Source organism: Colias croceus, chromosome 19 (genome assembly GCF_905220415.1).
Source record: "Colias croceus chromosome 19, ilColCroc2.1".
Taxonomy (NCBI): domain Eukaryota; kingdom Metazoa; phylum Arthropoda; class Insecta; order Lepidoptera; family Pieridae; genus Colias; species Colias croceus.
In genome coordinates this window covers 3,645,773-3,660,395 of record NC_059555.1, presented here as the reverse complement: position 1 = coordinate 3,660,395, position 14,623 = coordinate 3,645,773, and the positions used below count along the sequence as shown (strand labels likewise).

At 31.9% G+C, this 14,623-nt stretch overlaps 3 protein-coding genes across 4 annotated transcripts; 2 read left to right on the top strand and 1 right to left on the bottom strand.

Annotated features, from left to right (window-relative positions):
- The first annotated feature begins 1,226 nt into the window (after nt 1-1,226).
- On the top strand, nt 1,227-5,472 carry LOC123700261 (myb-binding protein 1A-like protein). The gene is made up of 6 exons (XM_045647430.1): nt 1,227-1,481; nt 1,554-1,739; nt 1,920-2,102; nt 2,355-2,561; nt 2,639-3,386; nt 3,475-5,472. The coding sequence occupies exons 1-6, from the start codon at nt 1,338-1,340 to the stop codon at nt 5,427-5,429; spliced, it is 3,423 nt and encodes a 1,140-aa protein (XP_045503386.1). The 5' UTR covers nt 1,227-1,337; the 3' UTR covers nt 5,430-5,472.
- Nucleotides 5,473-6,156: 684 nt separating this feature from the next.
- On the top strand, nt 6,157-9,609 carry LOC123700093 (ubiquitin-conjugating enzyme E2 G1). 2 transcript variants are annotated; one of them, XM_045647215.1, is made up of 5 exons: nt 6,157-6,315; nt 6,683-6,785; nt 7,229-7,326; nt 7,755-7,933; nt 8,516-9,609. In XM_045647215.1, the coding sequence occupies exons 1-5, from the start codon at nt 6,270-6,272 to the stop codon at nt 8,594-8,596; spliced, it is 507 nt and encodes a 168-aa protein (XP_045503171.1). In that variant the 5' UTR covers nt 6,157-6,269; the 3' UTR covers nt 8,597-9,609. The 2 variants fall into 2 exon arrangements, with proteins under 2 accessions (XP_045503171.1, XP_045503170.1); XM_045647214.1 differs by having other exon boundaries at nt 8,273-9,609.
- A 57-nt stretch (nt 9,610-9,666) lies between these two features.
- LOC123700092 (cell cycle checkpoint control protein RAD9A) lies at nt 9,667-11,618 on the bottom strand. Its single transcript, XM_045647213.1, has 3 exons — nt 11,417-11,618; nt 10,939-11,344; nt 9,667-10,857 (listed from the first exon to the last, which is right to left on the bottom strand). Exons 1-3 carry the CDS (start codon nt 11,448-11,450, stop codon nt 10,095-10,097), a joined length of 1,203 nt encoding a protein of 400 aa, XP_045503169.1. The 5' UTR covers nt 11,451-11,618; the 3' UTR covers nt 9,667-10,094.
- Between the last annotated feature and the right edge of the window lie 3,005 nt (nt 11,619-14,623).

Genomic DNA, 14,623 nt, shown 5'->3' with positions numbered 1-14,623 from the left:
GAAGGAGGAGGAGTGAGGCAGAATGAGTAAATAAAGATGATAGACACTTATGTCTTGAATATACGGTTGAATATAAGAACGCAATATATTTTTCGCAATATGTTTACTTCAGTTCAGCCAATTGCGGTATAATATAGGACAGTATTAAAATAGCTCCCGTATAAATCGTATTTTTAATGCCTCTATCCAGACTTAAATGAATGTTTTCTTAATAAAAAGGTTTAAAGTAAATTAAAGGATTTTTTTTTACATTTAGCGCCCTTTATGAATGAAAATACACAAACCGTGTATACAAACTATATTACCTATAGTGTTTTTTTGCTGTTGGTATAATGCCTTTTCGAAAATTGAATTGGTAACACTGAACATTATCGTCCGACAGCACAAGGACAGCATGTGCACACGGGCATATCGGTGTCGGCTCCGATATCCGATATCGGATCAGACAATGTGGAAGTCAGGTACTTTTTTTTTATAGTGGGGAAATCTTCTTAGATACCCCCGGCTCCCGGGGATGGAGCCGTGGTTATGTCGGATTTCTACCGACTAAAACCCCACTCTGTTCCATCGCGCTGCTTTGGACGGAACTGCGGGAACGGTTACGACTCTACCGCGTGTCCCGCCCAGTAGATGCCCGTTTCCAGGCCCACCAGTAGAACCCCCCCCTCGCTGGCGGATGCTGGAACGAAGGCTTACGCCACCAACGCGCAGACAATGGATCTTTCCCCACTCCATCATCCGTGTTCCCCCGAACCCCCGACCCCATCACAGCTTCAGCCCCTCGCTGGTCCAATTTCGCTTCACTCAGAGGGCCATAACTCTGAGCTACTGAGCCCCTCCGCCGCGACAAGGCCTGGGCCGTTGGGGAGGAACGTTGGGGTACCGTTGGGGGGAAAGTCAGGTACTACATAAATCAAACATTTTACTTAACCCCGATATCGGATATCGGCTATCGGCTCCCGATATCCGATATCGGATCGGATAATGTGAAGACGCTCTAAACACTACGTAATCCAAATACGTATTGATTTTGTTTCATATTACTGAACATATAATAAAAAGAAAAACATAAATCATTCATTTTCGACGAAAATCTAAATCGATTGCCTATTTTAATTTATTTTATTGTATTTGAATTATTAAGCGCACAATTAATCTGTGATCCTCTAATCTGAAAAAAACTTTTGTAGTCTATGCACAAGAACTGTCTGTCAAGGACTGTCATGTGTCACTTGTTCATATGTCCATTGTCCATGTCCATGTGGGTTTCGCCACAATTTTTTGGTTTATTTTATATTCAGAGTGCTATAATTTAAATTGAAGAACTATGTATTAAAATGAAAGACGAAACAGTTATTGAAAAACCTCGTAAGGAGGTTACTACTTCGCTATTAGAAGCTTTTGATTCATTGAAATCAGATAAACACGATGTGAAAATTACTGGAGGAGCAAGAATAATTTCGCGGTTACAATCAAATGAGGTTAGTTTTTTGTAAATAGACATGATGTGCGTCTCTGATAATACATTTAATCAACCTTGATTATTATTACAGAATGACAAGGATTTACAGTATTCCTTGAAAAGGATAATAAGAAGTCTGGGTGCTAATACCCCAGAAACTCGAACTGGCTACTTTGCCACACTTGTGAGCCTGTTGACGAAATTTCCAGAAATAACTGTGTCCCAATTGCTGGAGTTGATAAAAAAAGAATTACATGCCAGTGGCTCATCTAAGAGTGTAAGTGTGACAAACTATTCACAAATAACTTTACAATCCTCAGATAAAATCGCGAATTGTTGCTCAATTCTACCATTTCATTATAATTTTTGGTGTACTGGCAGATACAACATGTGGTATTTAACTTCAGAGGGAATATTAGTATTATAAATAGGTAATAATTTTTATTTCATATGACAGGAAGTAGGTGATGTCTCTCTTGGACAAATTTTGGTGTGCGGGGCAATATTCCGATCCGGATTGATGCTTAAATGTACAGAAGAAGAACAAAAGCAGACTATACAAATGTTAATAGCTGCAAGCACCAAGAAATCATACTTGGGTACAGTAGCATCTCTGATTCTCTTGGATTTTGTTAAAGAGGTAAGAAGATAAAAAAAGTGGCCATATAAAACATATTTACTTGGTTATTAAACAAAATATGATGCAAGAGTATGTATTTATTTATCAAAGATAAATTACATATTATTGTTTAAGATGTCCATTGGTTCATACAATTAATATTTATGAAAAATAATAAAAAAACCTTATATTGACTTTAACTTTTTATCAACATTTTTTTCAAATATAAAGTACTTACAAAAGAAATCTGAGTGTTTATTTCTTAATTTTCAGATAGATGAAGATAAATTTTCCAACATTGTTTGGTCAAACATAAAAGCAAATTATAAAAAAGCAATCAAAGAACACACTTTGGATTCATTACACTTTCTCTTGGTTGTAAGTTCGAAATTTCCAAATAAAGTTAAAGTAAGGAAGTTATTTGGAGTTCCAGAAATATTACATGAAGATCACATAGCGGATATTAGTGAAAAGCTTTTGGTAAGTCTTAGTTCTTTAAATTTTTACTGGTGTGTTATTAATGAAATATTGTTAACAATGTAATTTGTATTTTTTAGGAGGGAATAGACTACAATTCTGTTAATCATCCAATTTATCAAGAAATTGGCAAACAGATAGCTAAAACACCACACCTTTTAACATTTTGGAATAAAATTGATAGTCAGCTTGTAAAACATAATCGGAACAGGGAACTTGTTGCCATTAATATACTGAACAATGTATTACAAAATTTAGAAGACAATGTAGAAGTTATACCAGATTTGATAAGTAATAAATTCTTTAAATTATTCTTGGATTGGTTCAAAGGACTACAGACAGCTAGCAAAATAAGGAATAAAAAAGATGATGAAGATGACCACAGAATAATGATCAAGAAAGAAAAAGAATTACTCAATTCTCTCATTAAGGCATTAAAATCAAAATCTGTAACAAGTTCTTTAAGAGTTGAAATACTAAAGAAGCTTTTGTTTAATCCTGGTGAGATTAATTTAACAGAAATAACAGGAACCAACATTGTTAAGCTAATATTCACTGATTTAGATACAGATGGCGTAAAGAAAATGGCAAAATTGTTTAAAAAAGTTCTTCTCAATACATCAAAGAAGTTTGTAAAGGAAGGTGTTGAAAGGAATTGGTATAATAATGAAAGAGTTAAGGCTGCTGAGATGATATCTTATCTAGTCAGCCATGAAGCTGTTAAAGATGACACTGAATTTAAAATTTCATATATGCAAATATTGATGTGTTTTGGATTCTTTAAAATCAGTGGAGATGATAATGTTGCAGTAGGCAGTGATTTAGCAGGTACTATGACTTACTTAAAAATAGTTAAAAATATATTTTGCAATTGATTTAGTTTACATTACTTATGCTATGATATTTTATTTTACAGGGTCAATTAAAACATGCTTTTACCGATGTTTTACGTCAAGATTCACTAATGTCGACAATCTCGTAATGGTACTGACATCATTATGTCATTTCATAACTAAAATTATGGAAAAAGATCAGGTTCGTGAGAAACTTGAAAAACAGTTTACTAAAGAAAACATGGGCTGTTGGGAAATGCTCATGGAAACTTGTGAGAAAATTGAAAAAATTGAATCAAAATCTAAAGTTGATAAAGTTTTCCTCATCTTGCTTTATCAACTTGGTTTGTTCTTATTCTCAGAGCCTACCCACGTAAAAGTGGCTCGCAGCTCTATTAAAGAATTGAGAGATTGTTTCAACCATTACACAATGGGTAAAGTTAATGAATCTAAGAAAGTAAATGGTGATTTGGAAGATTCTGAACCAGAATGGGTTGAAGTAATGGTAGAAATCTTGTTATCAATTCTGTCTATTGAATCAAGTGTGCTACGATCAGTAGTACAATGTGTTTTTCGTCTTTTATGGGAATATCTAACACCATCATCAATAGGTCAAATTGTCTCTGTATTAGACCCTGACAGTGCTGAAAATCCACTAACACAAGACAGCGATTCTGAGGATGAAAAGGATGAAGATGAGAAAAGTGAGGTTGAAAATATGGAAACAGATGAAGTGAAAGAAAATGGAGATAACAATAGTGATAGTGAAGGCAGTGATGACAGTGAAGATGACGACGACAATGATGAAGGTGACGATGATGACGAAAATGATTTGAAAAATCCTGATCAACTTAGAATTGCAGTGCAAAAAGCACTCGGAACTGCCGCAGCAGCAGATGATGATGCAGAAAGTATCAATGCAGATGATATTGATGAAGAAGAAGGTAAAAAGCTAGATGAAGCATTGGCAGAAGCATTTAAACAATTCCATCAGGGGAAAAACAAGAAAACGAAAAAAGAACGTAAAAATAAGAAATCTTTATCTGATTTCAGAATCAGGGTACTAGATTTGATTGATATTTATCTAGAAAAAGATCCTTCAATGGATATATGCTTAAGTATGATAGCCCCTCTTACCAGATGTCTTGAATTTTGTATGCAAGATAATCAATTTAGTGAACTTGAAAATAGATTAAGAAAAACCATCAAAACACTTTCGAAGGTTAGGAAGTTCGCATCAGTTGAGGACATAACATTAGACATTTTATGTGACTATTTCAAAGCAACAATTGACAAAGGTGCAAGGTCGCATTTTCTGTATCAAGCACTTGGTGACGTTATCACCAATTTTGCAACCTTTATCGTGCATTGTTCTCAAAAAATTGGCAGCCCTAATAAAAAATCACTTAAAAAAATAAAACCTTGCCCACTTACAGGAATTCTTAAAGAGACCGTAAATAGTTTCTTTACTAATCGTAGCTGTATGTTGCCTATCATATTTTTCCATAGCATATTACAGACAGACTGGAAAGGTATTTACGAGATAGTACCAGTTATAACAAAGAATGTATTTGATAAAAATGTGAGACAATTCCGCAGAAATGAGGGCCTTGAATTGTTAATAGGGTTTTATAGATCATTGAACAGAAATAAACCTTCAGTTAATGAAGTTAGCGGTAAAATTATGGACATAGAAAAGGATTTTGAGAATCAATTAATGGCAATTAAGGATGACAGTGAATATATTGTAAAAAATAATTTTATTACATTATTGAAAAAATTAATCAATGTCATAAAATCTGTACATGAGAGTTGTCACATTGAATCAAAGTTGGACTTCCAGAGTTTACAAAGCATCGTGTCTGGAATAAAGTGTGCGGCAAAATCAAATGAAAACAATGTACAAAATCAACAAAGCGGTAAGAAGATTCAGAAGAAGAAAAAGAAAAAACGTAAGAACTCGCAAAGTAATGGCGACATTGAACCAGAAATGAAGAAATCAAAAAAGAAAGTACAGAATGCAACACCTGAATTGTAATTTTCTTTGATTATGAAATACAAAGTAATATTTTTACAAAAAATGTTTCATTTACCCACCATTTTAGTTTATGTTTCAGAGGATAAATTCAATCTTTTCTTTTGCCTTTCTTCAATATAATAGTATCCCACTCTATACCTTTCAAATAAAGAGGGTAGACGGTATCTAAAAGTACCCTCCTAACTGCTAATGAAATTTTACATTTTTTTTGCTATCAACAAAAGTCCATCCATACTTTTTAGGTTTATTAATTTGATTAAATTTTAAATAGCTTTAATTAGAAACATCGTTTATTTAAAAAAAAGACATTAAAATTGGCAAGGCAAATGCCAAATATGCATTTTTAACAATTTCTTAGATAAAGATCTATGAAATCAGCGGATACAAAGCTAATTAATTTTGCTAATTTTATCAATGTGTGTAATGCATATATATATAGAGAGTATTTTTTTTTCATGTAGGTATAATATTGTAATGATCCGAAAATCTTATCCCTTTTTTATCAATTACCGGAAACTAATAAAAAAGGGATATGGTCAGTGGGCGAATGTTTCTTATTTAATTTAATTTATTAAACGATATACAATATTAAAAATATGATAGAATATAATATAAATAGGAAATATTTTACAAGACGTTTTTTAAAAACTAGCAAAATGAAAAACTTCTTTAAATCAAAATTAATTATCTGTATCAATAAGTATGGCGACATTTTCTGTTGTCTGTACCGGAAACAAGCACAGCTCATATGTTTCACAACCTGCCCAAAACTCAGCCAGCCATCTTTTGTGAAAAATAGTTTTATTCGTGTCGTCAGGGTAAATTTCATAATTGTAATTAATGTCAGAGCCACAGTCTTCGCTTTTGTTAAAAAAGCAATTAGCAGGTAATAACATATTACTGTCATATTTATATAAATATCGTAAATAATTACTGCACAAGCGTTAAGCGAACACAGGTATTCGTGCAATCATTGACCTTAGCGGATGGTATTTTAGGGTTCGGGATAGGTTTTGAAAAAGTTGACTTAATCTGTTTTTATGATTTTGTCGCACGAGAATAATGTTTTAAATATTACTTGGTATAAAGTTTGTCGTAAAATCAATATCCAAGCAATGACAATCGTTTGTCGCAAGACAAGAAGAAACGATAATAAATTATTTCTCGTGTTCTTTTGGCACAGTTTCATATGACATGAGTATACCTAAGTAGTGAATTTTGTGGTTAGTCGTAAGTTGATTTTCAATTTTCAGAACTGAACAAAAATCCAGTAGAAGGGTTTTCTGCTGGGTTGATAGACGACAATGACATATACAGATGGGAAGTTCTTATTATTGGGCCACCGGACACATTATAGTGAGTACGACATAATATATATTCTATTTATAAGTTGAGTTAAATTTAGTAATTTATCTTGTGAATCATCAAAACACTTATTATCTAATATATAAAAATCAATGCCACTTTTCGTTGTAATTCCATAACTCGAGAACGGCTGAACCGATTTCGATAATTCTTTTTTTATTATATTCCTTGAAGTACGAGGATGGTTCTTATGTAGAGAAAACGTTAATATGTACCACGGGCGAAGCCGAGGCGGACCGCTAGTTTACTATAACTTATATGGACATCAGTAATCTTAATCAAGTTATGGGATCTCATTATAGTTCCATTGTATTTTCCAGTCATTTTTAAAAACCCTTGTATTTTAGATAATAAATTGTTATTTACTTAAAAAAAAACAACACAAGTAACATATAGTATTAATAAGTTTTGTTAACAACAACCTTTCTTTCCAGTGAGGGTGGATTTTTTAAGGCACATTTATATTTTCCAAAAGAGTATCCTTTGAGGCCACCACGGATGAAATTTGTGACTGAAATTTGGCATCCGAATAGTAAGTTTTATTTGACGGTAATTATAATTTAAATTATTTAAAATAGGCTAAGGTTAAACATTTAGAGAAACTATTCAAAGCACACCTTGTGAGCTGTGAGTGCATCTGCATTCATACTTTATAAAATACATAGTTTTGTAATAGTGGATAAAATAAAATTTATTTTCTGAAGTAAATAATGTTGATTTTTTTGTTTCAATCATATAATGTTATTATTTTCAAAGATATTGAGTGGGTAATCAATTGAAAATAAGTAAAACACATTAAAATAATACACAATCTGTAATATCAACCTTTTGTATAATATTTATCTAAATATATAAAATAAAGAACTGATTCTATGGAAAACTATCCTTTTACAACTGTATCTCTACACTATAAGTAAAATAATATATTAGATATATAATCATTTTAATTTATATCTTCAGTTGAAAAGAATGGTGATGTTTGCATTTCAATATTGCATGAACCGGGTGATGACAAATGGGGCTATGAGAAAGCATCGGAGCGATGGTTGCCCGTACACACAGTGGAGACAATCCTGATTAGCGTTATATCAATGCTAGCGGACCCTAATGATGAGAGCCCTGCTAATGTAGATGCTGCGGTAAGAATTATATTGAGCTATAATAATAAACTGAAAATAAGATTATGGATATTAGTATTGTAGTTCTTGTTTAATTATGCTCAAAGTTGTTGTATTGATTGTGAATTTAGTGACGTCAATTGCATGGTAATTAGTTGGTGTTAATAATTATTAACATTTAATATGTACTATGAAAATCATTAATTTAATAGTAGATTCATAGTCATTGTTTAAATTATTATTGTTAGTATAGAATGTGTTGTTGCTTGTCAATGACACATTTCATAATATTTGTAGCATTGTAAATAATACATTCATGCATCATTAACTTATATATGTTTCATGTTCTTGTATTCACAGAAAGAATGGAGAGAAAGATATTCGGATTTCAAAAAGAAAGTTGCCAGATGTGTTAGGAAAAGTCAAGAAGATTGCTTTTAGGAGAGAATGAAATTTTGTAAAAGGCACAGAAAAAGGGACACGTGACATACAATAAAACAAACAAAACAGCATAATAATATCACTTTAGGTCACACACTCCAACTGGCACAACACAAACTACAATCAGTTGTTGATGTGTGCTTATTATGATTTTTTTTACAGAAGGAATGGCGAGAGTCATATTCGGAGTTTAAACGAAAAGTAGCACAGTGTGTGAGAAAGAGTCAAGAGGATTGTTCCTAAATAACAGTGCCCTTTTTCATTGGTTTGTTTGGATAGTGAGTGTTTGGTGATGCAATGGGCGTCCGGTGACTCGCAGTCACGAACAGCCACTTATAAAGTGCATGCCCCAACATCTGGGCCAGAGACAATATTGAAATTGAATTTTAACAAATACTTATTGTAATAAAATGGTATCGCTGCCGTATTGTAATAATAAATTTAAAGTAGAAATCAAGGTCTTTTTCATCTTTTTTAAGGCATGATAGCTAGCTATTGTTATATAAATAAAATGTGTATAACTTTTTTTATAGAAAACGACTCTGCATTTGTTCTTTCACTTAAAATTTAAAATTCAAATGTGATCTCTTTGTAGTTAAAACCAAATCAAAAATAATAATAAATAATTTATTTTTGTCGCGAATGTATAGTGATGAATGACTCCAAACTGACAATATTGCAAATGCTGAATAAAATAATTCATTTATCTGTTAATTTTGAGTTACCTTAAAGTGATCGGTTTATATTGATTGCTAACAACTGATTCGTTTAGTTTTTTAACCTAGTATTAATTTTTTAGTAAATCGTTACTGTAATATGATTTCAATAATTCAGATCTAATCGATTTGCACCTTGCCCATATATTGCACTTGTTCATAGAACAATGGAATTCATGTAGTATATATATAAAAACTGTTTATAAATTTAATTAAGATTGTATTACAGGCATAACACTTGCTTCTTAAAGTTTAGAACAAAATTGTAAGTGCAAATGGTAAGAATAATCTAATAATGTATTATTTTTTTCATGTACGGTGGCAAATATTTATTTCTTTTGCATTGGTAATATTTTGAATGTAATTTTTTAATCCTGGTTCCTGTGACAATGATCAAAATATATAGCAATACTATTAGTAAATTTATGTTAGTATGACTACAAATCATATTATAACACACTGAAATTTTGATTTGTAAGGTGTGTACAATATTTTATCTGTATGTATATTTTTTTAATATAAAATCATAATGCAGTGAAATGTTATTTTATTTTATCGTAAAATTCGCTTTTTTTGTTGATGAGGAAAAGTACAGACTACAGAAGATTATTTTTATTTTAGACTATTAGTAGTAGTGTAAGATTAAAAATATTGTGAAAACCATTTTTTTAATGAACTTCACATAAACTGTTTGAATTAAGTTTCAAAGTTCTAAGATTGTAATTTAATAACTCAGGCCCCGGAATCATAGACACAATAGAAAATCTATTGTATCGTGGACCGATCGGGTCGCTTGGGGCTCAATGGGTTAATTGATAGCTATGATGTTTTTTTAATGAAACATTGTCTCATCAATAAGTTAGATACCTTGGATTGTACATTTAGAAAATAAGCTTATAGTATACATTTAAAAGTTTGGGAAATACACTTTAAATTCTCTTACAAATGTAAAAACTATAATATGAAGTCATTAAATGTATTAACATATTCACTTTTTGACAAATCACTGGTGTACAGTCTATTCTTTATTCACTGTCAGAGTTTTCTGCTAATACTGAACCTTGTATGCTTCTAGGATCAAAAGTGCTTTCAAAACACCTTTTAAATATTGTTTTGATTTTTAATTTTGAAGTAGGTGAGGGAGGAATGTTGTCATAGTCCATTTTTTCACACATATTTACATTTTGAGATATATTTATTTGATTATGTATATGACTATCAATTTTCCCATTATCTACCAAATCTTTGTCTTCTGGCATTTCTATATAGTTAAAGAGATGAGAATCTTCATTAAGACTTGAAGTATCTACACCAAGATGTGGTTTCTTTCTAACTGAATTTTGGACATCACCATTTATGTCTTTTCTTTTTCTTTCAACAGTAGTTGTGTTTTGTGTTGATGATGTTTGCGTTTGCATATCAGGTTTGGATGTAGCTAAAACAAAATTTGCTTCAAATGTAGACCCATTGTGAACTATAAATACAGCTGGTTTTCCTGTAACTTCAAAATGCAGTTGTAAAGGTAGAGTTAATGCTTCTGCAAATGCCAGTAGTGCCTTGAATTCTTTCATTGTAAATGTTATAGTAGTATCCGTGCCTATAACATAACTTTCAAATTCTTGAGATTTTATATTTATTTGAGTTCTAATAATTTTAGTTAAGTCCATGTTGCTATCCACATAATTTCGTAGAATCATTGAATTTGAGTTCGCCTCTATAGTCATTTGGTCATCAGATGACTGAAAATTACTCAGAGCTTCTGAAAGTATTTTATGAGAGGATGTTATTCTGGAAAATATGTATTCATATTAGATCATAATTATAATACAACATAAACAAGTAAATTGTATAACTGAAATCTTTTATTACCTGTTGGGTACCAGATCTTTAGTATAAACAGCTTGCATTGCCTTACAGTCTAATATAGATACAAAATGTGTTTTTACAATGCCATGTTTGCATTTCACTATGAATATTAATTTACAAGACTCCGGGTCTAGTTTTATTTCTAAATTTTCTACTTGTTTGTCCATATGCGTTGGAGACTTAAAAGTGTTTAAAGCACTCTTCATTGATATTTTACATTTTAATCCTTCCTTGTCCTCCGTGGAATAATAATTATAATTGAAGTATGAAAAAAAGGTTTTGTTAAATTTTACCATCGCATAAGCGGACTCTGCCGCGTTTAGAGTCCTTAGGAGTATAGAATCTGATAATGACTCCAAGTATAATTCATCTCCAAATCTTGCTAAAGCGTGAATTGTTCTCCCTAAAACTTAAAAATAAAAATATTTGAGTACCTAAAATGTTTCACAACACCATAAAATTCAATGTAATTTTTATTTACCTTTAACATTCGGTCCAGGTATATGGCATTTCATTGTAACTGTAATAAATTATTTTGATAAATCATAAATTTATCTTAAAAGTGAAAAATAAAGGGTTAGAAATTGAAACATTACTATAGCAATAAGCAAAGTGCAAACTGCAAACCACAATAATTATTATTCACAAATTTCAATTTCCAAATCTATAAAATTTGTTTATATGTCAAGTGTCAATTTCATCTTGATTTCATCTGACAATAATTGACATTGACAATTATTCCGATTTTTTTTTAATTTTATTCTTGCAAGCCTTAGTTGCAAGCTTTCTATGGGGTAAAACCTCTGAGGGTAAAACCCAGTAAAACCGTAGAGAGAGAATTAACTAAATGGCTGAACACTAAACCGAAACCACAACCGCCTGAGATGCACACACGAAGTTTTAAGGCTGTAGCCGCACTACTGTTTTATCCTGAGTGCGGTAAATCGCAAAATCGCGTTAGATAGACACACTGCGATTAAAGAATGTTGTGTGAATGGTTTAACTTTGAGCATTATTGTAACAATCCGCGTTTTTCAATTTTACGAGACATAAACTGCATTTCCGCTTGAATTTGATTGCTTCAATCACAACAAAACGCGGTAAAAAATAGCAGTCATTTAGAACATGTGAATATAATAATAGGTATAGGTTGTATACGTAGTATATTATTATTAGTCTGTGGTATAGGTAGAGGCATGACGACAGTATCCATAAATGATCATATTAGTGTTTTCAAGGGAAAATATATACTAAATAAATTAAATATAGTGACTTAAAAATCTAAAAAACATTAAGATTAATGAGATTATCAATAAAATAAAACATTGAAATTCTGCAGTTGGCCATTTTGACTAAAACACGCGTGACGTCACGTTTAAATAAACAACTCACGTCAGATGTATTTTGTTGTTATGAATATGTTGAGAATACGCATTTTTATATATTTTCTTTTGTTTCACGTATGCTTTATCGACTCAGAACAGAAATATAATTGCGAATTCACAATACGTGCTTTCGGGGTTCTCCGCGCCCACTTTATACAATCATTTCTTATTATTGTCTCGCTTGAAATAATTACTAACACATTTTTGAGCATTATTTTTATGTGGATTCACACTGCAATACTGCACACCACTTATAAACTTTGAAATTCGTTTCTATAACACATATTAAATAAATATTTATTTAATTTTCTTCGCAATGCGTACAAATAATTACGTATTTATTATAGAGTGACGTCACACCTACGCCATGACACCTGCGAGCTGTTTTGGCACAGTTTATAAATATTTTTTGAAAAATGGCTTTTATCTTCGTTAAATTTAAGTATATTAGCGAAATATAGGGTTTTTCTTGTATAGTAAACGTATACACACATTATGGAAGAGGATTTCAAAATCTTTCGTCATGCCTATTAGGGAAATCAAAATTTTGAGTGTGCAACCTGGATGTGCAATGGATCGAACGATCTTGATACTGCTTATTTTTTATTTTGTCCTCAACATCATTAGTCACATTACATAAGTGAACAATACTGTACTTAATAATGAGATATCCACTTTATATTATGTAGGTACATATTTACATGTATAATATACATACATACTTATAACTTTTATCTATGTAATACATATTATTATTTACACATACCTATATTTGTATATTCATTATCAATTTATCATTATGCCATGTAAAAATATGGATGTAATGATAATGCAGATCAAAACTAGATAGCTAATAATTTTTTATAAAATAAAATAAAAATAAAACAAAACTATGTTTATTTTCGTAAGTATTAACAGATACACACATTATAAAATTGACTTGGACAGCTTGGACTTGACGAATAGCCGTATTGGAAACTTCTGTAATAAGTTTACATAAAATTATATTGTAATCAACGAACAATATTATAGTTACCTACTTATAATATTTTTAGTTTTAACTTTTAAGTATCAAAACGGGTAGATCCAATTTACCAATATAATATTCAAAATTTAAAATTGTGATGTGTTTGACCCTTCTTCATCGAATGTTTTTCTAATTTCTATACACATTATAAACAACACCTCTTGCTTGTGATCGCTGCGGCTTTTTCGACATTTTCGAAGATTTTTTAGACAAAATCCTAAAAACTTTACCTAAAAATTATTCATCAATAATAATTGCAAAGAAGACAAATAATTTGACAACCAACTTGCCTTTACCATGCCTTTACCTATAAATTTCCATAGATACATAATATTGTTATTATTTATATTATCTACATATTGCTATTCGAATCTCACTTAGGATACTCCTAAGCGAGATTCGAATAGAGAAGTCAGAAAAAAAGTTAGACTTGAATCTTGATTCCTTGCTTGATTCCAACATCGAACGGGAAGCACCTACTTAATGTGACAAATCTATTTTGCATAAAATAATAATTACCTAATGGGTTTAAAGTCAATTTTGTTTGATTTTTTTGCACTATCACCACCACGTTCCGGTCAGTTTAACCCTCCGTGAACCACGTGGATAAAAGTTACGTCCTGCACTACGTGGGGTTTCCTGGACCCAATAATCTTTCCACGTTTTTTAAGGGGTGCGTGCAGGGTTCCATAGGTGGGCTGCTCCTGTGGGACCTCTTGCTGGATCCTCTGCTATGGATGTTAGAGGAGATGGATGTGTTTTGTCAGGCTTTTGCCTACGACATTGTGCTAGTGTTTGATGGAGATACTGCTTTAGAAGTAGAGACGAAGGCAAACTGCACATTGAGGAAAATTGACGAATAGGGTGTCAGAAATAAACTAAAATTCGCGCCACACAAGACCTGTTCTCGACACGAAAATTAAAATTTGACAGGCCACGACTTGTAATGGGGACATCCAATATTTCGAAAGTATTAAGATACTGGGCCTTACTATTGATGGCGGCCTGACATTCAACACCCATGTCGGAAGCGTTTGCAAAAAGGCAATCGCCCGTTATAAGCTATTAGCAAGAGCAGCTAGAGTAAGTTGGGGGCTTAACCCCCAAGTAGTTAAGACTCTATATATCGCAGTTATAGAACCAACTATATTATATGCATCAGCAGCGTGGGCACCCACAGCGGAAAAGATGGGGGTACAAAAGAGGCTTAACACCGTTCAACGGGGTTTTGCCCAGAAGATCTGCAGAGCATATCGGACTGTCTCCCTGAACTCTG

What these genes read in the sequence shown, in the direction of transcription:
- LOC123700092 (XM_045647213.1), bottom strand. Translation starts at nt 11,450, where the DNA reads ATGAAATGCCATATACCTGGACCGAATGTTAAAG. An exon ending in ACCTGGACCGAATGTTAAAG is followed by an intron (nt 11,345 to 11,416) that starts GTAAATAAAAAT and finishes TTTATTTTTAAG; the next exon opens with TTTTAGGGAGAACAATTCAC. An exon ending in AAAGATCTGGTACCCAACAG is followed by an intron (nt 10,858 to 10,938) that starts GTAATAAAAGAT and finishes CATATTTTCCAG; the next exon opens with AATAACATCCTCTCATAAAA.
- LOC123700261 (XM_045647430.1), top strand. Translation starts at nt 1,338, where the DNA reads ATGAAAGACGAAACAGTTATTGAAAAACCTCGTAAGGAGGTTACTACT. An exon ending in CGCGGTTACAATCAAATGAG is followed by an intron (nt 1,482 to 1,553) that starts GTTAGTTTTTTG and finishes TTATTATTACAG; the next exon opens with AATGACAAGGATTTACAGTA. An exon ending in CCAGTGGCTCATCTAAGAGT is followed by an intron (nt 1,740 to 1,919) that starts GTAAGTGTGACA and finishes TTCATATGACAG; the next exon opens with GAAGTAGGTGATGTCTCTCT.
- LOC123700093 (XM_045647215.1), top strand. Translation starts at nt 6,270, where the DNA reads ATGTCAGAGCCACAGTCTTCGCTTTTGTTAAAAAAGCAATTAGCAG. An exon ending in GGGCCACCGGACACATTATA is followed by an intron (nt 6,786 to 7,228) that starts GTGAGTACGACA and finishes CTTTCTTTCCAG; the next exon opens with TGAGGGTGGATTTTTTAAGG. An exon ending in TGAAATTTGGCATCCGAATA is followed by an intron (nt 7,327 to 7,754) that starts GTAAGTTTTATT and finishes TTATATCTTCAG; the next exon opens with TTGAAAAGAATGGTGATGTT.